General features: G+C 41.8%; 2 protein-coding genes across 3 annotated transcripts in view; one reads left to right on the top strand and one right to left on the bottom strand.

Moving 5' to 3' along the window:
* Positions 1 to 804: 804 nt before the first annotated feature.
* On the top strand, positions 805 to 13,960 carry ndufaf7 (NADH:ubiquinone oxidoreductase complex assembly factor 7). The gene is made up of 11 exons (XM_040017178.1): positions 805 to 969; positions 1,113 to 1,192; positions 1,491 to 1,651; positions 2,347 to 2,427; positions 3,692 to 3,802; positions 3,903 to 4,116; positions 5,055 to 5,113; positions 5,656 to 5,769; positions 7,963 to 8,106; positions 9,783 to 9,956; positions 11,924 to 13,960. The coding sequence occupies exons 2-11, from the start codon at positions 1,114 to 1,116 to the stop codon at positions 12,146 to 12,148; spliced, it is 1,362 nt and encodes a 453-aa protein (XP_039873112.1). The 5' UTR covers positions 805 to 969; position 1,113; the 3' UTR covers positions 12,149 to 13,960.
* A 472-nt stretch (positions 13,961 to 14,432) lies between these two features.
* LOC120724770 (serine/threonine-protein kinase D3-like) overlaps positions 14,433 to 24,746 on the bottom strand; it is a 56,881-nt gene continuing 46,567 nt past the window's right edge. For both annotated transcript variants that reach the window (XM_040017176.1, XM_040017177.1), the window contains exons 11-19: positions 22,208 to 22,484; positions 18,357 to 18,409; positions 18,168 to 18,240; positions 17,971 to 18,077; positions 17,536 to 17,697; positions 17,313 to 17,411; positions 16,722 to 16,989; positions 16,546 to 16,631; positions 14,433 to 15,873 (exon numbers count right to left, since the gene is read on the bottom strand). In XM_040017176.1, the coding sequence (XP_039873110.1) occupies positions 15,700 to 15,873; positions 16,546 to 16,631; positions 16,722 to 16,989; positions 17,313 to 17,411; positions 17,536 to 17,697; positions 17,971 to 18,077; positions 18,168 to 18,240; positions 18,357 to 18,409; positions 22,208 to 22,484 (1,299 nt within the window). In that variant the 3' untranslated portion in view covers positions 14,433 to 15,699. The remainder of the gene's footprint in view (positions 15,874 to 16,545; positions 16,632 to 16,721; positions 16,990 to 17,312; positions 17,412 to 17,535; positions 17,698 to 17,970; positions 18,078 to 18,167; positions 18,241 to 18,356; positions 18,410 to 22,207; positions 22,485 to 24,746) is intronic.

Raw genomic sequence — 24,746 nt, 5'->3', positions numbered from 1 at the left:
TAAGTTAGTTTACGGACCTTTATTTGAAATGAACCTCAGATATAAGATATAAAACAGACAGCATCGGTTTTTATTTTTATATTTTTGTAGTCATATATGACTGAGGTGTCGATACTTGGCCAAAGATTTTTGGCGGCATTTCCGGCCAATCTGGCAACACGCACGGTTTACTTTTTTTTTTTTTTTTAGATTGATTCGTTACATAAAAACAAATAAATCTAAATGATATGTTTTACACAAATAACTAAGGTAAATTATGTTGATGAGCACGCTAAAAAAATATTAAATCAAATATTAAAAACGAGTCCCCTACGTAACCGTCTGTCCTCCAATCACAGCGTTTGTTGTCCGTCTGAAGCGTCAAGGTGCTGTTTTAAAACACGATATCAAAGGAAATGGAGAAAGATCTTTCAAAATAAAATGTCAATGACTATTAATGGGAAAGCTACTTTCCACAATGGACTTAAAAAAAATCTAACGGGACACTGAAGGGCAGGTGTTGGCTTAATGTGCTCTGGAATAAACAGAGACAAATTCACAGAGACTGAAGATTAAGAAAGAAGAAAAATGTATCGCTGTGGTTTTCATGTCGTGCAGAATGTATCAAGTTTATAGGCATGAAACATAATTCTGATACATTAGAAAGATGTAGGCCTATTTATACTATTACTGTATCATTTCTTTATTGTTTTATTGCTGCTTTGGGTTTTCGTACAATAATTTATATTTACTGTATATCTTTAATCACTCTCGTTGAGATTCATTTTCTTTAAGTTTTATTTTGACACTTAACCGGATGGTATCTCTATTACTGCGACGAGCTTAGCGTTAGCATGTGTTGCTTTAACGCTTTTGCACGGGGACGGTGCAGCGTTTGACCTGCGGTAACTTACACACGGATATCCATAAACGCATTCAGACGTTTTTTATCTTGTGTACCAGGAGATGAAACGTCGCCTCCGACGGAAGGTTTCTGTTGTTTTTGTATCCTTAATGGCCTCGTAGTTGAAGCTAACCGGCTAGCCGCTGTGCTGTCAAAGAGCAGAGAGTCCCTCCATGTGGTTAAAGTAAAATCCAGTAATGAGGTGGTTCTGTTCTTTCCTGTGACGCAGAATGAGGGCTCTTCTCTGTGTTAAAGCACAGCAGCTGCTCAGCAGAGGTTTTATCCACCCTGTCAGGCCGGCAGCAGCAGGTGAGAGGTCAATCCAGATAATAAATTCAATTAATAGTTTATTAGTGTAGATAAACATGGGGACGGTATGAGATAGAGGCAGGTGATCTGCCGTGACGACCCCTGAAGGGGACCTAAAGTATCTTTATGAAGTAAAAAAAAAAAGTCATTAAATGAAACAGGAAAATAAAGTAGAATAAAAATGGCTTACTGAATTTGATTTTATGTTTTGGGGTCAAATACTCTCCCCCCTTCAGAAAAAAATAAAAGCTTTTTTTTTTTTTTTTAAATGTATGAATTGAATGTTTCTGTGTGACAGTGCGATGGCAAGCAGCCCCTTCCAAACTCTTCTGCAGCTCTGCACCTGATGGAAACAACAAACCACCCTCCATGCTGCGCCACCTGACCTCTAAAATAAAAGCCACGGGGCCGATCCCTGTGGCAGAGTACATGAGGGAGGTGCTCACCAACCCTGTGAAGGTACCGAATGATTAACTCCACCTTAAGTGTGTGCCAGAGTACCACTTGCAGGTCATGGATCAGAATTCAAAAGCAAAGCTTTTGTTCACTTTTGAATCCTCTGACTTTACTATAACAAATTTAAATAACCCTTATTTGTGTCTTTCTGGGCCTTAGTTCAGTCTCTCAGGTCATCCTCTGTCTGTAACAAACTTAAATTCTTTTTTCTGATTGGGTGCCTATGCTGGGCGTGGCTTCTGAGCCTGAGATGACTATATTAGGGATATCCTATTCCCATGTTATGAAGATCCAGGAGTAGAAAAAGCTGTATGAAACTGGGTGTTCAGAGCTTCTGGCTCACAGTGATTACTTACACATACACTGACCTCATATTTTAAAACTTTGGTGATGTTTAACCTGAACTTCCACTATTAGAACAGGGCATATATGACAGAGAATAAGGAAAAGCAGAACGGGTCTTCTGTAATTAATTCAATCCAAGGTTACCAAATACATTTTAGTAATTAAAGACCTGTCCTACATCTGGAATGTGTCAAATTATGAACACCCAGACCTCACAGTGACTCCTGTGGTCTGAACTCTCTGGGGCTTTGTGGTAACCACCAATCCAATGATAGTGTTAGCATGTAAAAGCAGCAGCTGGTTTTCCTGTTTTTAGTGAGTATCTTTTCCTTGTTTGTTTTTCCCCCTCTCAGGGTTATTATGTGAGGAACAACATGCTGGGACCTGAAGGAGATTTCATCACTTCACCAGAAATCAGCCAGATCTTTGGAGAGGTGAGGCTGGAAAAACCCCTCAAACTTTCAGTTTCATTCCACATGATGTTTCCACTCGGCCGGCCTCTGATATACACTGTTCACATCAGGTAAACGTGTCTTTGATCGGCCTTCGTCGGTCATTTTACTGTTAGCGGTTGACACATACTTCATCAATAGTAAATATGTTCCAAAATATTTTGAATTAAAAATTAAAATAGGCCCATTAAAAATTATTATTAATTGGTTTTCAGTTGTTGTGCGTGCTGGGGAGAATAACAGGATGGTCCTGTGTCATAGATATCATGATATGATGCTTTTATATCATGTAAAAAAAAAAAAAAAATTATAGCGGTATTTGCAAGTATGGTATAAAATGACGCAGCCCTGTTCTCACGGCACGTGGGATCAGCTTCTAGGTCAAATGCTGATCGATGACGATAAATTCCTGCTTCATTGGTGCTCCGATTGTGTCAGAGCTGGTCACAGTTTGTGGGCTTCTGCTTGTCCTCTTGCTTTTTGAGGAATGAACAAAACTAAAAACGTACTTAAAAAACGAGATCTTCCAGCGATCCAGGAGTCACACGGAAAAAGTGATGCCTCAGAGGCTCAAAGAGTTTGGAACTGAGATTGTGGCTTCAAACACCTATGGTCGGTCAATGCATTTTCTTAGCACAGAGGCTAAGTGAATACAGTTTGTGAATACAGACTTTCAGTATGAATGCATATGATGACTATGAATGTATAATAACATACATACATACTTTATTTAAAAGAAATTTGGCTCCTACCGAAAAGATAAATCACAGGCAGTGTGGTTTTAAAGAAGTTTTTTTGTGAGTTTTCCTTTGTTTAAATCCTGGAATATGATAAGTATGATGTGATCAGGACAAGAAGACAGATGAGTAAGACACATTACAGTGAGGGCTTTTGTGTTTTTTCATGCTGCTTGAAATCAGTGTTCATGTGCAGTAAAAAAAAGTTCCTTTTGCATAAAGTTCAGCTGTTTAATGTCACAGACCTGGTGATCCAGGTATGAAGCTCTCTGCACCGTGTTGTGTCTGTATTGTGCTGTTGCACTGTTTGTTTGCCATTTTCACACACTTGCACTTTATGCGGTCCTGTCTCTACTGTTATGTGTAGCACCATGGTCTTCACTGTGTACTGTACTGCTACATATGGCGGAAATGACTTGACTTTCCTTGAAAGCAGCACGTTTAGATTCAGTAAGATAAGAAAACTTTGTGCTTCTCCTGCTGGTTCAAACATGTTTGGTCTCCTCCAGCTGATCGGAGTGTGGATCATCAGTGAGTGGATGGGAGCTGGTCAACCCAAACAGCTGCAGCTGGTTGAGCTCGGACCCGGAAAAGGATCGCTGGTGAGCGACGTCCTCAGAGTACGTCAGCCAGGCTTAACGCTTTTCTATGAAAGACTAAAGATTTCACCCCAAAGTGGAAACATCTGTGTCATCAAGTTGCAATTTTTTCTCTCTTCAGGTGTTCAGTCAGTTGCAGTCGGTGCTGGGCGGGGCCTCTGTGTCGCTGCACCTGGTCGAGGTGAGTCCGGCTCTGAGTCTGCTTCAGGCTCAGAATCTGACGGGAAACCGCAGCCAGGAGGCAGACGCAGAAGATGATCTGGTTTACCGCCGCGGAGAAACTGAAGCAGGGCTACCGGTGTCGTGGTACCGCCGGTTAGACGATGTCCCGACAGGTACACCGGAGCAGAAAGCAGGCTGTGGTCATACTGGTTTATATGGAACAACTCCATGCCACAAAATTAGAGAACCTGAAGATGTTAGCAGGGTTTTTCCTGGTTAAAGTAAGAACATAAGCACAGTTAGTCCATCTATAGTTTAGGAGTTTGTGTTAAAATGACAAATACCTGAAACTGGTTACCAAAGTCATTGTTTTGTTTTATGAGTGTTTTGGCCATCGACATTTTATGTTTTGAAGCCAGATTTGACAAGTGAGGTACACTGCACACTCATCAAACATACCCTACTTTAACATCAACACTAAATTAGACTGTTAATCACATATTAAACCTCGTGTTTTATTCAGTAAGACTTTACTAACACCGAGTCCATAAGGTCATTAGAAAAGCCTCTGCTTGTGCTTCAAATGAAAAGTTGGGTCATTACCTCAGAAATATCTTTACAATAAGAAGCCATTCTGCTACCAGAGGAGTCGCCCTCTGGTGGACAATAAAAAAAAAAAATGCAGGTTTGAGGAAGTGTTCCCTGTTTTTATATACAGTTTGTGGTTTTGACAGTGAGTATTTTCAGTGCTGAATTGATCTGAGGACATCAGGCTTTATCAGGCTTCAGGCTGATACTGTTACTGTTTTCCATTCGAGTTCTTTATGTGTTCGCTTTTAATCTCTATTAAAATATGTTTTTTCACTTCCGGCGCCCCCCGTGCGTGGCAGCCTGTTACAGCAGCTCCGCTCATTCTGCGCTTCCTTCTTATCTCTTCTTTAATTTCTCGTAATTTTTTGTAACTAAAGTTTTAGCAGTTAGATTATGTAATTATGGGCTACCGTTTTGTGCTAGTCTTGGTTGTCTTTCTCTGTTTTTATTTAACAAATTTCTCACGTGTGGGACTAATAAAGGTTATCTAATCTTCATTGAGTTTTTCCTCTTCTTCCAGGATTTAGTGTCTTTGTCGCTCATGAGTTCTTTGACGCCCTGCCAATTCACAAATTCCAGGTGAGATTTAAAAACACAGTGTGTGAAATATTTATGTAGCAATAAAGCTTTTTCTTTACTGTCATATTAGTCCTTAAAGTCCTCTCTGTATACTGTGGTCTTGCATTGCATTTGACTACACTGTCATGATTGTTCCTACCACCAGATGGCACCAAATCAAAACACAAGAAGTCCATAAAAATGCCAAGTGTTTAACGGCTGTATTTGGTGAAAGATAGGCTGTTTATGTGATAGGTTATTTGTGTAATTTAGCAGCGACTGTTCTTTGATAAATTTTTCTGTATCTGAGTTTTAGCAAAGTGAAAATTGGTGAATCTTTGTGTTAACAAGAAAAACCTGTAGTGAAGTCATTATGCTCTGCTTTAAGTTTAAATAAAACCATATGAAAAACAGAGATTTCATGTCTTGTGCAAAGGTTTCTGAGTGGCTGTTCCTCTGATGTTTGCTGTTGACACCTGCAGCGCCCTCATAATAAGAACGCCTTTCAGCTGTTTTGTCCACAGAGGCCCATCTAAACATGTCCGTTTCTCTGTTTGGGGCAGAGGACGGAGAAAGGCTGGAGGGAGGTGTTGGTGGACATCGACCCAGAGAAGCCGGACACGCTGAGGTTTGTCGTGGCGCCGGCTCCGACCCTGGCCTCGACGTCGCTCGTGCAGGTCAGTAAATGTAGAGCTTCTGTGTCCAGGAAAGCAAAGCGCACATTTATTAACATCTGCTTTTTACAGTTTCCAAATAAAATCTACACTCCTTTATGGTTACCACATCACAGTTTATTAAGGCCTCTCTGTTTCTTGAAACCAGATAAAGTGGCTCATTGTTTGAATTTTAAAAGTTCAGATGCCCTCAAAGAGAAATGAATCCCGCCTTTTATTAAGACCCACTTCTGCCTCTGCTGCCGAGGAAGACGATGACAGTAATAATGATGATGATGTCAGTCCTTTGGCAGGATGTTCAAAGTGTCTGAGCTGAGCTGGAGAGGCCAAATCAAGCAGGCTGTGGATGTATAGATGGCATAAATGTGGGCAATAAAAAACCAGATGAGGGCTGTAAAACAAACCTCAGAGAGTCTGTCTGAAGAGTCAATTTCCACAACGTTTAAAAGACTGAAGGACATCAGTTTTTAAAGTGGGTGAAAAAAAAATGCTTTTGTAAGTTCAGATAAACCTCCAAGGATATAAAAGTCTGGATGTTTGGATTAAAGGGGAATTGTTTCTCCTTTGCACTGTGGAAAATATAAACACTTAAGTAGATGTAGTTTTGGAACAGTTTGAAGTCATGTGCTGGCTGTTGAGGTGATGAGATTTCTGGCCAGTGGTCTGAATGTCGAAGTGAAGAAATTTCAGAAAGTGCAGGTAAACTGCAGGAGTAATCGTGACTCTCTTAAGGGAGTATTACTGCTGGAAATGTTCTACAGGACTAGAACTACCCTCCTGAAGGTTCCATTGGTACTTTTGATGGATGCAGCTATCCCGGGTAGGAAGATGTCGAGGACCTTTAGTTGTAAGGCTCTTTTCTTCACTGTGTTAATCAGGTGTGGGGAACTCAAGGACCAGTGTCCTGCAGATTTTAGATCTCACCCTGGGTCAACACACCTGAATCAAATGATTAGTTCATTACCAGGCCTCTGGAGAACTTCAAGACATGTTGAGGAGGTCGTTTAGCCATTTGAATCAGCTGGGACACATCTAAAACCTGCAGGACACCGGCCGTTGAGGCCTGGAGTTCCCCCACCCGTGGTGTAAATGGTGCGAAAGGTCCTGGTAGTCGTGATGCTCCACGTGGAGGTTGCATAAAATGTGACATATGAAGATCACTAATCTTTGTGCCAGGACCTGACTTTGCCAACTTTGGCAGGAACATCCAACGAACACTAACGTTGTTTCGAGGAGTTTACAGTAACCAGACATTTTGTTTGTCCGGGTCAGGAGGTGTAGCGGGTTCGTCAGTCTTTATTTCCTCATTATGGGGCGTCACCCATGCCTGAATGCCGGCTGGTTTGATTGCAACCTGGGAACGATGTCTTGGTTTGCCTTCACAATAGGTGCACATCCCTGTGGGTGGCAAGGGGCTTGGTTCAGCCTTCATGGTGTCATAGCTATGATTATGAATACAAACTGATGAAGCTCGTCTATCGCAGATACAGCCCCCTTAAGATGGTTTGAGGGATCTGCAAGGCAACAGAAAGGAAGAAAAAAATGTTTGTTTACTATTTCTGGCTCATTAACTGACTATAAAAGAAGGGCGTAGCCATCGTAATCTCACTGATTTTTGAAACTCTGTTTCAGCCAATGTTATTTCTGCGTCTGTAGTGAAGATTCACCTTTTAAATGATCCTTTTCCCGCCTTAAATGATGGATAACTGTACCTGAGGGTTGTTTATGAGGTCTCATGGGAAATGTAGGAAGACAAAATGAGAGATTAAGTTTAGCTTTTTTATAAACAGGAGACGAACTGCTGAATTGAACTCTCCTCACTTGTTCCGATCAATTTTATCACACTGCATTTGTTTATGGACTGTTTGAAAAAGGGAAAATGTTCAGAGTTCAACAAGACGCCTGTAAGTGTCATTTGTTCCAGTCAAAGAAAAATGAACGCTAAATAAAGCAGAAAAGAAAACATCACATTTGAGAAGCTCGAACTTGAGGAAATTTCAGCTTTTGATTAATAAATAATTCCAAAAGATGTCCAGTCCACCTTTAAAAGGTGGAAACCTGACCTGTGTGTGTTTACAGTCCAGCCATGTTTTTGTCTCCAGCAGAGATGATAGAGAGTGAAGCAATGTATTATTAAGTTACTGTGTGTGTGTGTGTGTGTGTGTGTGTGTGTGTGTGTGTGTGTGTGTGTGTCAGGCAGATGAAAAGCGGGATCATGTGGAAGTGTCTGCAGAGGGCGGGGTCATTGTGCAGCAGCTGGCCCGGCGCATCATAGAGGACGGTGGTGCGGCGCTGATCATCGACTATGGCCACAATGGAACCAAGACGGACACGTTCAGAGTACGACACACACATCAAGCCCGTCTGCTAAAGCTTCCTGTGTCACACATGTTCAAAGTCAGCCAGATAAAAACGTCCAAGTCTGCATATTGTAAAAAATCCTCAGTTACTGCGATGGATTGTGCCAGCGTGAAATGGAACTGTGGGGCACATGTGAGCATCGTACAGTGGGGCGTGTGTGGGGCACATAGGGCAGCCCTCACCTAGGGTCTGGGCGTAAGGTGGGTGGGTGGGTGGGTTGGTACACTGCGGATCCCACTGTGGGCAGCACACAGTGCAGATGTGCCCTACATGTGCAGCTACTGAGTCCCACAGTGAGCAGGGTGGGTCTGCCCACTGTGACCCCACCTGGGCCTCAAGGAGGGATTTTTGGGATGTCATTCACGCTAGTTATAAAATTACTGATACCTGCGAATACAACAGAATGGTAAGACTTATTTTTCTTTCATGTTTGGTAGTTTTTATCCAACTACGCCTAACAACAAGAGGGACTGACCATAGACTGTAACACAAAAGATGGAGGTTACCACCATTTCTAGCTATGTTAGCACGCTTTATCATAAACTGTACAGCTGATACAGATACCTGCTAATTAACATACTAATATCATCCAAGAATTTCATCTTTCCACACTGCTTCCTCTCTCGAGGTTACCTGTCTGCCAGAGTGACCACGCCCCTAACTTTAAGCATTAATGGAGTATAAATGTGAATGAACTGGGAAAAAAATCTCCCCTATACAGTTCTTTTGAAGGGTGAAGCTTTCCAGAAGCCAAAACAGTTTTTTTTGTAGCAGGCTGTAAACATGTTGGACGTTTTTGTGTATGGGAACTGACTCGTTTTTCAAGACAGCCTCAAGTGGACATTAGAGGAACTGCAGTTTTTGTGCACTTAAATGTTGTAGCCTCAGAAGCTGCTGCTAGGCTGCAACCAAAGATTTTTGTTAATAAAGTGAATTCTTTAGTGTTTAAACTGAATTAGTAAGTATGAGTATGCAGTTAATCAACTAATAAACAATCATTTCAGGAATAAAGGTTTAGAGCAGCTCAATGGACCTGCTTATTTTACACAACAGTAGTAAAAACAGGTTGACTTTAATGCAGTCTCTAATACTTCCATCAGTGTTTTAGGACCTCATGCACACATTTTGATAGGAACAATTCAGAGTTAGATGTATGTTGAGTCTTTAATTTGTCGTTTTTATTGATCACATACAGTGCACTCCGTGTGTCCTCCAGCTGTCGTGCTTTGTAATTCTTTTGTCTTCGTGAGGACCAGTTTGAGGTTTAGACCTTCATGTGAGCATGTTTTGTTCAGCTCTAGTGGAAGGAAGCAGCTGTAGGAAGCAGAAAGGCTCCTGTGCGTCAGGCAGGGGGAAACCAGGGTCAACCGGCCCGTCGCTCCTCTTCCTCAATTCTTCTTCTGAGGTTGCCAAGATTTCACAGCTTTTTTTTTTTTTTTTACTGGGTTAGAATCGTTTTAGATGGTTAGAAATAGGTTTAGTTTTAAACCTTTTATTCATGCTGTACTTCTTAAACATCCCCTCATGTAGTTTGAAGGAAAAACTGTGTAAGAAGCCGCTACTTAGCTCAAATTTCCTACTGCCACTGTAAAGAAGGTTTTGTGTTGAACCCATCATAGGTTTGCTCATCATTTTGCTCCTTTGCTGTTGGTCAGGGTTTTAAAGGTCACCAGCTTCATGACGTCCTCGCCTCCCCTGGCTCTGCCGACCTCACCGCAGACGTGGATTTCAACTATCTGCGGAGGATGGCGGGAGGAGGCGTGGCCTGTCTGGGCCCCGTCACTCAGAATACGTTCCTGAAGAACATGGGTATTGACACCAGGATGCAGGTGAGTCTTCATCACTGACAGATGCCAATAAAAACAATCAGCATGATTTCTTTTAGTGTCATTTCCTCATTTGGTGGAAATCCAACACCAAAGAGTGTGACTCACTGCTCCTTTTTCTTAGTTTCAGGTTAAAATTTGAATACACAGACCTAGGGTGCATTCCCACCAGGTTTATGCAAAAGTTCATTCACGAGTTTAAAAATATTACAACCTCTGCAGAAAAATGCTGTGCAGTAGGGCTGCTCAATTAATCGAATTTTAATCACGATTACGATCTGGGTTTTCAACGATCATTAAAAATGACTGAGCCAATTATTAGCCCCTCCCTCATGCTTTACTCTCGCGCTGCTCCGTGTGGCAAATCGAGCGCACCTCTCTGCATTTCGAACACGTGTCACAACAATTAAGAGGACCCAAGGGAAGCTCGGAAAGCTAAGCAGAAGTTATTTGGAGAGGAGAGTGACTGCCGTTGGTTGAAAAGAGGTAAAAAAAAATACCTTCAGTGGTGTGGAAACATTATGGGTTTGCGGAGTCAGACGTGGATCAAGTAGACACAGTGTGTAAACTTTGCTATGGTGTAGTAGCTGCACCACAGAGCAACACTGCAAAGTTCACTAAACATAGATGTTTACATTTTTCATTTATTTCTTATATTGCAAACATTTGCACTGTTATCAGTATTTGCACACTATTTTATATTATTTTTTTAAAGTCATTATTCAATACATTGTTATTGTTAACCCTTTAAAGCCGGTCAGAGCAGCAAGCTCCATTTTGTGTAACTATTTTTAAATCCCGCTAAGCCGCTAAGCTAGCGCAATAATTTTTTTTGCATATGAAACCGGAGGAGTTGTGCTTACATCTTATGCCATCAGCTTGTCCTAGGTCATGGTTTCCTTCCACATAAAGCTTTGCAAAAATTGCATAAAAAGCGCTTGCAGGAACAAAAACATAATATTCCAGAAACACGCTTTGCCGATCCGATCAGCTGTTCGTAACACTTCCTACTTGAAAAGACGTCAGCGCGAACTATCACATTTCCTGCCCGAAACCGGAAGTGACGTCATTTTCGCGGAAAATGTAGTTTTTTACTTGTAGGCCGTAAAAGCCTATACTGGTGTTTTTATAAGTCATGTTTGACTTTTCTGAATAGTTTCTGGGATGCTTGGAACTCGAATTGCACTGCTGGAAATAGTTTATTTTGATGCACCTGCTGTTTTCTTTGCAAATTTGCATCATAGGATTGTTTTTTGTTTTTCCTGCAGTATATAAAAATTGCTGTATCTCCAAAATAAAACTATGAAGACACTCAAAATAAATTTCCTGTTGTTGTAAACTATTTTTTGCAACTTCTTTGTATTTAAAGTTTTGAGGGATAAACCTCTTAAATTTCTCCAAGTAGAAATATATGTTAACAAAAACGATTTTCAATTTTTTTCTAGTTTATTGCACTTTTTTGCAATTAATGTAGTTACTATGGACTTAATACATACATATTATTAAAATATGGGCTATAACAGTTGTATTGATGTATAGCAACTTGAAATGCTCCCACAAATGGCACTACATGTAAAAAAATATAATATAAGCTCTGGCCGACTTGGTTCTATGGTAGGTCTTAAAGGGTTAAATAAATATCGTCAAATAATCGTGATCTCAATTTCAGTGAAAATAATCGTGATTATCATTTTTGCCATAATCGAGCAGCCCTACTGTGCAGGGAAAAACTTTCGGCAGACATATTGTCACCATTTCTGGGCAGGTGAAGCTGTTAGTTCAGTGAAACTTACTTTGTGACAGAACTAAAAAAATGAGCACAAAGAAAAGTAAAACATCGTATGATTGTAAGATGATCCAAAAACATTTTAGTGTTTCTGAGTGACACGCTGTGGCCCACAGTTAGAAAACCAGGATATCAGACACACACAGTATGCCCCGAGGCTTTAACCCCCGGTTGTTCTCCGCAGATTCTGCTGAGGAACTGCAGCGACCCATCCACCAGGAAGCAGCTTATCAGCAGCTACAACATGCTGACCAACCCCGCCAAGATGGGCGAGCGCTTCCATTTCTTCAGCCTGCTGCACCCCAGTCGCCTTGCCAAGCCCCAGAAACCAGAGGGGCTGAAGCTTGAGAAGAAGAAGAGCCCGGCACCGCTGCCTGTGGCCGGATTCACTGAGCTCAAGTTCGCCTGAAAGAGACGACTTTGAAATTTTGGCTGCCGGGTCAGTAGTGAGTGTAAACAACTACACTGTCCCAAACTTCTTGAACTGACTGCACCACAAAGCAAACAAAGAGATTTACAGAGCTAAAAACGAGCAGACAGCTGCTTCATCACTTCCTTTAAGCCTGTGTGAAATCCAAAATGGGTGAGTCATTAATTAGATTCACTCCTGTAGAGTCATTATGAAGGAGGAAACTATCCAAAAAGGCCAAAACTGTTCTTTTGTAGCTGTAAACATGTTTGTTTCTGCTGTAAAGTTGAACTTTTTAATATGGAAGTCTATGGGGCCTTTTGGAGACAGCCTCAAGTGGACATTAGAGGAACTGCAGTTTTTGGCACTTTAACTTGGGGAGTGTGAGAGTTTGGACATTACGAGATGTCTGTTGGTTTAAAAGATCATGTTCTGATGTGTTTTAACAAATATTTAAGGAAAACACATTTTGTAGTTTTATGACCTATAAATAAAAATGTCAAAACATTAAAACATTCGTGGACTGTTCTTGTCAGATTTGTCAGATTATGGACACCAGACACTGAATGACTGGATTAAACTGTGCAGCACTTCGGGTCATAGGTCATCTCACGTAGGAGGATCTCATTCCATTGGTCAGCCGGCTGCCATCCTGCACATCTTGAAGCAGTTAGCTGAGCTCACTGTTGTGCAGCAGCCATTCACAACGAGCCCATCGCTCCTCCGGTAGAAATTAAAAGATTCGGTTACATGTGGTGGCAGTGGCGGTGGGGTCGCTGCTGCCAAAACAAGCAGCGGCCCTCCAGATGAGCGGCGATCGGGTTCAGGACTGGTAATTAAATGATCATTTCCAAACATCCTTCTGCAGATCGCTATCAGCTTTTCCTCTGATTCATGGTGTCCCTCGCTGGAGAGTCTGACTAGTACATTTGGAAGGGATTGCATGATTTCATTAAACCTGTTTTGAGCGAAGACGTTTGAAACGTTTATCACCTTGAATCTGCCACCGGCATCCGAAATTTTAGAAACACTTGTGCTTTTTAAATCCTTGAGATTGGAGCTAATTCACAATAGATACATCAGACTTTGTGTGTAGCTTAAATAGTCCACCCCAAATTCAAATTCATGCTACATCCAACCAAAATATGTATGTACACGTTGCCCAATTTTAGGGGGAACTTGCTCAGAAAAGACCTGCCTTCGATTCAGTGCAGTGGTTATTTAGAATTATTAAAATAGTAATTGAAAATTGAAAACAAAAAAAAAGCAGCAGCAGTAATGTGTATTGATCCAAAACTGATCCGTTCCTCAAGAAATCCACAAACCTCACTGCGAGCAGTTTATAAAAGATCTACATTGAAGATCTACAACCTTCATTAATATTTGTTCCACAGAACATATTATTTAACTGAAACAAATTAAAAATAAATGAATAAAATAAAGATTTGTGTTAGTCTTCATTAATTTGGTCAGATTTGGTATGGACACAGTCGAATCTCAAAATTTGACAAAATCCCCCCCACATGAACTTCTTGTGTTCTCTCCAGGTACTCGGGCTTCCTTCCACAGTCCAAAGACACGCAGTTAGTTGGGTTAGATCACTTGGTGATTCTAAGTTGGTGTGAATGGCGGTCAGTCCCTCTGTGTGTTAGTCCTGTGACCTGTCCAGAGTGTACCCCGCCTCTCACCCACCATAATTATGGTCAATTATTAAACCCACACTACAATTTTTCAAAAAAAAAAAAAAATAAAAAAAAAAATAAAAAAAGCCCAAATAATCGGATTTTTTAAAAAACATTTTGCCCACATAATTTGTTTCCATCAGTTTCATCTATGTGTGCAGGGTCACAAGGTTTCAGCTGTCACAGGGTGAGACGTGGAACACCTGTCCAGGTCATTAGTTAATCACAGGACTAACCTACAGTCAGTCAGAGCAATCAGTAAACCTAACACGCATGTCTTTGGACTGTGAGAGGAAGTCTGAGAGCGCACACAGGCACAGGGAGAACATGCAAACTTGGATAGGCTGTCGAAGTGTGACAAGAGTGCAAGTAGTCCTCGAGTAAAACACTGCTGGTGCCTGATGAAGGGTTTAAATCACTTCCTATGGCTGATAAATAAAGGCAAAGTTTTTGTCTTGAGAGTGCGCAAAGCAAATGCCAGAAAAACTCAAACTCTATGGAGTAAGTAAAGACCTGCGAAGACGTCCGCCTGTTTTTTTCCACAGTGCTGGAGCCTCATCTAGAAGACGACTGGCACAGGAACAACAATGACGACTCTCCCGCATTTTGCCGTTCATCTTTAATATTTTCATCCACATGACAAAACATTTCTTGCAAAAATATAAAACATGTGAAATAAATTCTCAGGCTGGAGTCAGATCGGGATTGACGAACACGTTAGAGTTCAGAAAGACAAAGGAGACAATAGCAGCTCGATTCTTCTCAGCTCTTCCAGAGTTTCTGAAAATAACTCACGTTTGTTCCTCTGCAAAAGTTTCTGCCATACAGCCACATTATTACAGGTCGGAGACAGTGATGTATGTCCCACTTAACTTTAATATAACGTCCGCATCTGTCACCAGCTAAAATAAGTCTGTTAGCAAAAGAGTTTCTTTAAATAGAAAAACTAACCAACTCTACTAATAATTAATGGTACATAAAAAAATATTTCTTATTTGAGTCCAGGAAGTGTTCATTAAATAAACTTCATACTTAAGAAGCATTGTTAGACGCAGGGCCAGCCTCAAGTGACCATTAGAGGAACTGCAGTCTTGGAACATAGCATTGATATTGTTTTGATGCTTTAAAGGCCAAATCTGTTCTCAAAACTAGTCAAAAGTAATTTAATCTGCATTGAATAAATGTTTGGTTGACTATTTGGCCAACATTCATTTTCTAATTTTAAGATTGTAATTGCAGCCTCGAGGGAGCGCTAACATGGCTTCAAACTTTTGCAGATGATCAAACTGAGACTTACTGACAGTGAAATTCTCATGAAAAAAAAAGTTTCCCAATAGTGCAAAGACATCCCAACAAGAACAAAAACTACAGTCAGGAGAGAGCGCTTGTTTCTCGTGAGTTCCAGTTAGTCACAAAAGACGACATTGACATCTACACAGCTATTTAGAACTAAAATGTAACGGCCACCTGCTAAAACTGTGCTATCGAGCTGAAAAAGTGAGTTGAGTCTCTGGTTTGGTTTTGGATTAGCCCTTCCACGACTCCGCTGGCAGTGCTGACGTATGTTGAAGCCCCAAGTTGAATTCTGGGGAGAAAAAACACGATGCTTCCGTGTTTCGGCTCTTAGCGTCCGTTTGTTTATGGCTTTCTAGAAACGAAAAAGAAACTGGAAAAAGATAAAATATTTGAACATTTTTAATTCTCTGGACCTGAATTATCGCTGCAGTGAGCTGCCTGATCAGCGTGTCCTCATGGGTCATCGCACGCCGTCATGGGGGAAAGCCTGCGGCCTACACAGTGGCGCTTCTGTCAACAGTTTCCCGGGTTTGAGGCTAACCCTCTTAAGAAAAGTCAACATGGCCGAGGCCTCTAGGGGTCCTCCTCCATGTCATCCAGGTTGGGCGACATGATGAAGTGTTTGGGGTAGTGCAAGCCTCTCTCGTCAGCGTATTCCTCCCATCGGGCATCGTCGCTTTCGTGAGTGATGTATCGCTCACCTCGCCGTGTCTCGAACTCCCTGAGGTCCAGCCAGGTCTGGTAGTCCTGGACGATAACGACAACATTAAACACTTTTTTTATGCTCAGCTTTCACTCCATCTTTGACTGCTATAGGAGCTTTGCATGATTCATTGCTCAAAATAATCCTTATTTATGTTAGATTGGACCAGTTCATCCTCCATTTGAAACAAGCCATTTTAGCTCCTCCCCCCTATTAAGCCAACTTTCTTCTGATTGGTTGCCCCTTGGCTGTGTTACATGACCATAATAGGGAAATCTGCTAAGAAGCATGTCTATAAGCCTGAGAAAATCTATTGTTGTATATTTGATATAGAGGTCAACTGTCCCTTTAAATCAGTGATTTAAGGTATGATTTGATCATTCAAAAACAGAGTTAAAATAATAACTTTATGTCCTGCATCACAGACTGTACACAAAAGATGGACACAGCTTCCAAGTCAAAAACATAAATATGAAGCCAACGTGAATCTGCATTCATTCTAATGGCCAGCAGGGGGCGACTCCTGTGGTTACACAAAGACTAGTGAATGAGAAACCAGCCTTCGCCCTTCTTGCTCTATGACCTCATTACATTTTTTCCTAAAGGGGGGAATAATGAAATGAATGAAATTAAATTTTACTTTCATTAAATCTTTATTTACTTTAATAACGCTCATGCGATACTGCAGACTCTTCTAAAGAAAGCAGTTTGGTTACCTGCAGCCAGGGGTGGCTCAGCGACTTGTCCACGCTGTAGCGCTTCCTCATCTTCACCTGCAGCAGGTTATTAATCAGGTCTTTGGCTGTCGGAGAAGAATAGTCAAGCGGCGTTAAAACACACAAATTGTTACAAATGTGAACATGAATGAACCCAAGTCCAGATGTTCCCTTACCCTCTTCTGAGATCTCCTTCCAGGGGTTGGCTGGGTACATGAAGGCGGCATTCTGGATCTGGTCATTGATGTCCTCGTCCTCATTGAAGGGAAACGTCCCGCTCAGACTGACGTAGACGATGACGCCGACCGACCACATGTCCAGAGATCGGTTATAGCCTTTGCTGCGGAGCACCTCGGGCGCCAAGTAGGCCGGAGTGCCAACCACTGAGCGGCGGAACGACTTCTCCCCAATGATACGAGCGAAACCAAAGTCGCAGAGCTTCACCTGGGTTGAGAGGGGGGAAAAATGCGCCATTAATCCACTGGCTCTCCCGTGAGTTCCTCGTCCTTCTAATTTATAATTAAACAGAAGGTAGCTGTGGCGGCGACTATCGTTCTGCTCTGGACCCTTGGTGAGATCGGTACTATGAAAACTTCTGGTTCTTGTGGTCTGCAGTGCACTGGTGTGGAGTACTGTCAGACCGAAAGACAAGGCTCCCTGGAAAGCAGCTGAATGACATCAAGGACCAGCGCAATAGCAACCAAGTTCCAACCAATTGCAACACCTGGGTGAGCTGCCTCAGTGTGGGAAAGTGCATTTGTACTAACCTGAGGAAACGGCTCTGCAGAGGCCAGCAGGACGTTCTCAGGCTTCAGATCACAGTGGACGATGTTCTTGAAGTGAAGATGCCTCAGGGCTACCAGGATCTGCAGACCCAACAGTCACAAACTGAATGACTCCTATCAGAGTCCTATCACACATCCACATAAACCCTGCCTAAGAAAACAGACAAAAAAGTGTCTCCTTCCACCTGAGCTTTCACGTTCTCACCTGTGTAACCAGGAACTTGGTGAGCCGTTCGGGTAGCCGGCTCTTCTCGCTGGATAAAATCATCTCCAGCATGTCGCCGTGAAGCTTCTCCATGACCACAAACACCTGCTCGGGCGTCTCAAACATGCACTCCAGGTTAACAATCCCCGGATGGTGGAGGTTCTGTCACACATAGGAGACAATCTGTGAAAACCAGATTCCAACTGGAGCAATCTAATGAAGTAATTAACAGTTCTGTAAAGATGTTATCCATTTTTTAAAACTATAAAAAGGATTCCTCAAACATGATGCTCGATTACATCTTCAGCCTCATTTTAAATATTGTTTGATCACTGCATTCATCATGGGAAGCCGAGATTGTGAGATTAAAATTTGATTGATTGTACAGCTCTAACTTAATCTCACATTAAATTAATAAAGCTCGCCACGTCTCACCTGAAGTATGGCCACCTCGTTCCTCAGCTGGCTCTCCTGCTTAGTAGGAAACCGCATTTTGTCGATGATTTTGATCGCCACGTCTCTGCCGGTCTTTCTGTGTTTACCTGCAGAAGATGAGAAAAGAGATCAATTTGATTGTTTGTAATTGCCTGTAATGCATATAAAATATGTCTCATTTTAACACGACCTCTCACCTCCATAAACGATCCCAAACTGTCCCGAGCCGAGGACCTCGTCAGCAAAGATCTGATACACTGAGCTGATATCCTGAACAAGACAGATTAGAGCACCTCAGACTGTGAGAACATCCTTAACTGTGTTTTAAGAAGGGACAAATCTGAAATAAAGAGGGGAAAAAAATCTGCTTGTGTGTGATGGCTTACCACATTTTCTTGTATCTGGGAGTTGGACACTGATATGCTGATAGACAGTTCCTCTGAGAAGACACAAAATAAAATACATACATATTTATATATTTTAAAAAAAAAAAAAAAAAAAAAAAAGGTGAAATCTGCAGGTATTTAACCCCCTTCACTTACAGCAAACACGTGTTTTTTCCCCCCCAACCTCCAAATCATTAAAATCTCATTTCCAACATTTCCTTGTTTATCAAAGACAGAGGTGACGGGAGATTTCCAGCTGGGATCAAACATGTGGATTTCTTTGTACACTGTACGACGAAAAGAGCCCTGACGACGTTTCGTTTCCAGCTGCGACAACGATCTCCAAATCGTTTTCCAGATCTCACAAGAATAAAAGCCTCTGTTTCCTGTCTCCTCCTTTCATGTGATGGGAGCATTAATTCGGGCTGACACTGAAAGCCGACGGCGCGTTCTGTGCAAAGAAAACTGATGAGCTGACATCGATTTCGGATCGCTGCCCGGGGTTTGATCGGGTCACCCCTCTGCGATCAATACCTGCAGTCTGATGTAGATAGGCAGCCTGTTGATATTTAGGTCACCATGCAGAGCTGATGTAGATTTATCGAAGTGGGAAGCACACATCTGCAAAGAGTGCTGAGGAATTTTGACCCGGGGATGCAATTCTTTCACTAGAGGCCTGGGAGTTTGCGCATCCGAAACATTCCTAGGACTGCACTCCTGTACACCTTGTGACATTTCCTCCAGTGACGTATCAGATCAAACATACAAAGTGCAAATGCTTGTTTGTGATTTTGTCTTTAGATTTAGAGACTCACCTGAGAATAAACTAATAAACCAATAGCATGTTTTTATCAAATATATTAAAGTTATTGCACAAAAACAGCTGACTCTGAGGGGGTCAGGTTGCTGAGTTTCCATGAAAGGAGCCAAATGAAAGCGATCCAGGAGCAATTTGTTGGCAATCTGCATTTTCCAGGAAGATGGAGCGTCACAAGGCAAAAGTGAGAACATCAAGTTAACATTTTGGATCCATGGAGTGGAAATTCCCAAGAGCTTAATCCGATCAAGAATCTATAATCAATATTTAAAAAACAAAAACAAAAAACAGGTAGATAACCAAGAGCCCCTACACTGTGATCACCTTTGACCGCAGGGATGGATCAGACATGAAAAAACGGTTATTTCTGTAAATACTGACTCTTTTAAATTGACGAAATGCTTCTTCCTGTCTAAATCTGTGCGATTACTGTTGTTCCCTAACAAAGACAAACCCCGACCACTGCAAGTTTATGTCGCGTAGATAGAATTTGTCAGATAGAATAACATTTCATAACAGTACAATAACAACAATAAAACGGTTGGACCACTGGAAAAAAAGAAGGATAACATCACATGAAGTCTTAATGCTTCAATAATCTCCACAGAACACCACACGACCTGTAAACGCAGCACCAGTGTTTGCATGCCTGCTGATTGCTTCCATTTATATAACTTTGACACTAATGGATCTGCAGCAGAGCAGTGTCATTTCTTTCCTTTTTTCCTTTTGCGTGGGGGTGGATTTCCCTCGGTTATACATGACTATAAAAGGTCCAGTGGCGGTCTGTGTGTCTATGAGGTAATAAAACAAAAAGTGGTGTTACATCACCGGTGCATTAACTTATTGATACCATGATTTCAAAAACAAAACATCCATTTTCAGGAGGAAATTGAAGCTCCGCGTTAATTACTCAACAAGTGGAAAACGCCACTGCTGACTGCGTCCCCTGAAGCGCCGCACTTTTATAACACACCAACTGTGCTCAACAACAGCTAATGCTCTTTTACTTTAATTCCACGAGGTGCATTTAGGTGCTCTAATTTAAAGGATGAAACTTAAGACTCTTATTTTCAGACAAAGAGACAGTTTAACCTGAGATGGATCGGAGCTGAGATGAAGCGGAAAATCCTCTGAAATCCCTTCAATCATGTTAAAATGCCAGCAGACGGCGTGTGTCTGCGCGTGTGTGTGTGTTTGTGTGTGTTGTGTAACGGTGGCCTCCTAAAACAATATTTGGAAGCTTTTCGCAGGCGAACAAACAAACGCACGTCCATTAAAGCATAAAAAGTCTAATCTGATTTCAGAAGCGACTCCATTACTGTATCAAAGGGCAAAGATGGGCATTAATATAGTGTGCATGAACCTCACTGGGTGTGTGCCTCCATTATCAAACATCTGCCTTTTATTACATAAAGATAAAATTTAGAAAGATATTCCATCTTTCTAAAAATATACAAACTTACACAGAAAGGTCGTCAGAGGTAGAACAAACCATAACAACGCTTTTCAAATTACTACTACTACATGTACAACAAAAGTAGATGCAATCCATCAGTGGAAATATCCACAGGTTTAAAAATATGTCTATAAGTATACATACAATGGGGGAAATAATTTATCTCCTGCTGAATTTGTAAGTTTGTTCATTTACAAACAAATGAACAGTTTCTGATTTTTACAATAGTTTCATTTAAACAGAGAGAAACAGTATCAACCAAAAATCCAGAAAGAACACATTACATAAAAGTTAAATTGATTTGTGTCATTGAGTATGTATTTGATCTGTAACCCAGCTAGAGTTCCTGCTTCCACAGACTGGCTGTGAGCCAAATGGGCACGCAGATTAGAGTTAGTTAATCAATTACAGATACTCCTGATCTCTCCTTGTTGTGTATAAAGCACACCTCGCTAAAGAACCGGTTTCAAACATTCCAGCCTCTCCACCACTACGGACAAGAGCAACGAGATGTCAAAGAACAAGACTGGAACAGACTACAAGACGAGCAACACGAAGCTCAGTGAGAAGGTGATAAATGGGAAATGAAAGAAATCTAAAATGACCATCAGTCACCCTTCGTGCTTTAGCTCCAAACAAGAGCTTGCCTCACAGGAGAAGCTTGTTAATGACCTGAAGGCACCAAGAAGACCATCAGTAACACATTCCCACAGTCAAGCATGGAGGTGGAACCATTACGCTTTGGGAATGTTTCTGACTGTACGGAACGACTTTATCACATTGGGGAGCCAATGGACCATTAAATCTTGCAAGAGAACTGACGGTGCTTTCTCATTTTCAATCATTTAATTTAGCTGGAATGAACAAGCCAATATGAGTGTCACATTTTTGATTGGTTGCCATTCCTCAAGAGGTTGGGTCTTATGTAACATGAATAAATGCAAGACTAATTCCTCAAATATTCTGTTTTTGTCTTTTTACACGCTTGTAAACCATAGAGAGAGTAAAAGAAAGACTGGTGTAGCCACCATGATCTTGGTTTGAAAAGCCTCAAACTAAACACTGTCACGGTCGCCATCTTGGTGTTTTGAGTTGTGTCTGATAAGTCACGGGTTAAATCTCAATTTTTGACCTTAAAAATGACAATACTTCACAAAATTAATTCCTAGTTTTTTTTTTTTCCGTATGACCTGCAGCTAGCATAACATATCTACTGAAGTCATAGTTAAAAAAAATGAGAATGTTCCATTACAGCAAGACCCACCGCCCCCTGCTGGCCGTTAGAATAAATGCAGGTTTATGACACTTCTATATTTATTTAGCCATTCAGTTCATGGTAGTATTGAGAGCTTGAAAAGAAAATGACTGGACTTTTTTGGGGGGGTTTCGTTTGTTTGTCTGTTTTGGCTATTAACTTCTACATTGGCTTTTCAGACACAGCGGTCATATCCGTATATTTTTTTTTTTTTTTTTTTTTTTTTTTTTTTACACAAAACTGAATTTCCTGCTGAAGGTACAGAAGGAACAGGCAAAACCAAGAACAGGACCAAAGACTAAAGAGGGTCCGTTACTCACTGTGATCCTTCCCCTGGCCTGGCCCCGTGCCGACGCTAGCCTTGGGTGTGACGGGCATCAGCGCCTGCCGGATGGCTTTCTCCCAACTCTGCCCTACATCCCGTCCCACGCCAGATGCTGCCAAAGCTGGGTTGTGGTAGAGGCCACCGTTGTCCTCCCCGACGTAGTACACCATGCTGCCCGTGATGATCTCAAAGCAGTGTGGGTTGCTACCCTGAGGCAGTCTGCCAAAGTCTTGCGCCGGCTCCACCTGCAGGATCTCAGACAGGGGGATCTCCTATGGAATAAAAAAGAAAGTTTAAATCCTGGGTCTTGTGGATGAAGTAATCTAAAAAGGTCCCTTTAGCCTGAACTTGAACTTCGGCACTTATAGAACATATCTTCTCTGATTTGATTTTATTCTTTAAGAATCAGAATCATCCATGAGGTCTTGAAATTATCCAGAGGGCTCCATCCTTGCACCTCTCCTCTCCTTGCTAAAACTAAGACACTCTTTGAATGTCAGTGTTTAAAACTTCTCTTCCTTCCTTTTCTGGCAGAGTGCAGAAACCCTGCACCCCTCCACAAACCCTTAACCATGCCAGATCAAACATTTCAAAAAGAGCGATTGGCTCAGTGGTGTCTCCACGCTCCTCGGACTCATTTGAACATTTTGCCAAGTTCACCCCAAGCCACGCCCTCCCATCACCATCTTTTCATCCTCTGATTAAAAGGCAGGACGTGCCTTAGAAGCTTCGGGCACTTGGCAGCGTGGCAGTGAGCCAAAGAGGCGGCAGGGAAGCGACCCGACATCTCCAAAAACCACCACAGATCCCCCAACCACCCCACCTCCCCGGCCTTGTGCTCCATACCTCCTCCCTGGCTTTCTCTTCAAAGGAGGATTTCTGCTGCGCTTTGTGCTAAAGGTCAACAGGTCGGCGGCAGGCGCGAGATAAAAGGACGTGAGGTATGAGAGAGGGAAGTGATGGAGCTGCAGCTGAATTCAGTGATCACAGTTTTCAAGGAAATTATTTAATCCAACTTGGAAGTTCAAAATTGGATTAAAAAAATAAATAAAAGCCACAGATCTGCACTGTCATTAAAAACACATCGGTGAGCACACTGCTGCTGAAGTTTACAGGCACTCGTCATGGGCATAAATGTCGTGGTAATTTGGGTCTTTTAGTGACTTCTTTGAACTGTTGCTTTTCCAGTTAAATGACTGCGCAGCATGCATCTTTAATGACTTTAAAAACAAGAATTATGAGCTTGAATTTATTTTGGATTTTCTCTCATTCACACATGGTCAAAAGTCTACATACAGGCTCAGATATAAACATCACACCCAATATTTAGCAAGTTGACCAGAGTTGGTAGCCATCAACAAGCTTCTAGTTCAATATGAATATTTGACACCTTTTATTGGCAGAATTGGTAGAGTTCATTCAAACTGGTTGGTTTCCTGACATGGACATGGCTTTAAAGCGTAGCCCACAAATCTTTAATGGGGTTGAGGTCGAGGATTTGCGAAGCCCATTCCAGAAGCTTAAATTTAGCCTGTTCTGTTTGAACAGCTAATTGTATCCAAGTTTCAAGCGTCTGTGGATTTGAAGTATTTTTTGTTTATTATTTCATCTACTTTGGCCCAGAACATGATGTTACCACCGCCATGCTTTACAGTAGGTTTGAAAACCTCACCTTTACTTCTCAAACACCTCTTATCACTGTGGCTCTTTATCTTGTATAAATCATAAAGTTTTTCTTCAGCAGTTATTTGGCATGTCCATGTGGGCAGCTGGAAAATTTAGTCAAGCTTGACGGTGCTGATTTTGGAGAGGGGGCTTCTTTCTTGGTCAGCAACCACTCAGTCTAGTGACATAAAACTCACTTCACTGTGGACAGTTCATGGCAGGCTTCAACCTTGGTGGTTCCTGGGTTGTCCATCATCCGAGGGTGACAGTTTGGGTTTGTCTTCCCGACCTCACCAAAGTGGTGACATATCCAAACAACAATTTTTTGAACAATGATCTTGAATCTTGGATGACCTTTTTAGATCTTCACTGAGTTCTTTGGACTTCTCCATGGTTTTGAGTATGGGTCAGTCCAATGAGTGGTGTCAAACAAATCCTTTTATGCTGGCAAAGAGGAACTACCAGTTGAAGGCAATTGTGATCACCAACAGTTAACAGGCCTTAGCAACGTGAACTTAAGACATTGTAGAAACATCAGCACCACTTCTTAAAAATATTTGAGTGAGTGAATGTATATGTTTGAGTCTAAAATAAATTCAAACGTATACACCCAGTTCTTGTTACAATCACAATGGGCGATCGTGGCTCAAGAGTTGGGAGGTCGCCTTGTAATCGGAAGGTTGCCAGTTCGAGCCCTGGCTTGGACAGTCTCGTCGTTTTGTGCAAAACCAGTTGCCTACTGGTGGTGGTCAGAGGGCCCGGTGGCGCCAGTGTCCGGCAGCCTCGCCTCTGCCAGTGCGCCCCAGGGTGGCTGTGGCTACAATGTAGCTTGCCATCACCAGTGTGTGAATGTGTGTGTGAATGGGTGG

The sequence above is a fragment of the Simochromis diagramma genome, unplaced genomic scaffold (genome assembly GCF_900408965.1).
Source record: "Simochromis diagramma unplaced genomic scaffold, fSimDia1.1 OVJJ01000802.1, whole genome shotgun sequence".
Classification (NCBI taxonomy): domain Eukaryota; kingdom Metazoa; phylum Chordata; class Actinopteri; order Cichliformes; family Cichlidae; genus Simochromis; species Simochromis diagramma.
This window is presented reverse-complemented; position numbering and strand designations above follow the sequence as displayed.

What these genes read in the sequence shown, in the direction of transcription:
- ndufaf7 (XM_040017178.1), top strand. Translation starts at nt 1,114, where the DNA reads ATGAGGGCTCTTCTCTGTGTTAAAGCACAGCAGCTGCTCAGCAGAGGT. An exon ending in CCAAGACGGACACGTTCAGA is followed by an intron (nt 8,107 to 9,782) that starts GTACGACACACA and finishes GCTGTTGGTCAG; the next exon opens with GGTTTTAAAGGTCACCAGCT. An exon ending in GTATTGACACCAGGATGCAG is followed by an intron (nt 9,957 to 11,923) that starts GTGAGTCTTCAT and finishes TGTTCTCCGCAG; the next exon opens with ATTCTGCTGAGGAACTGCAG.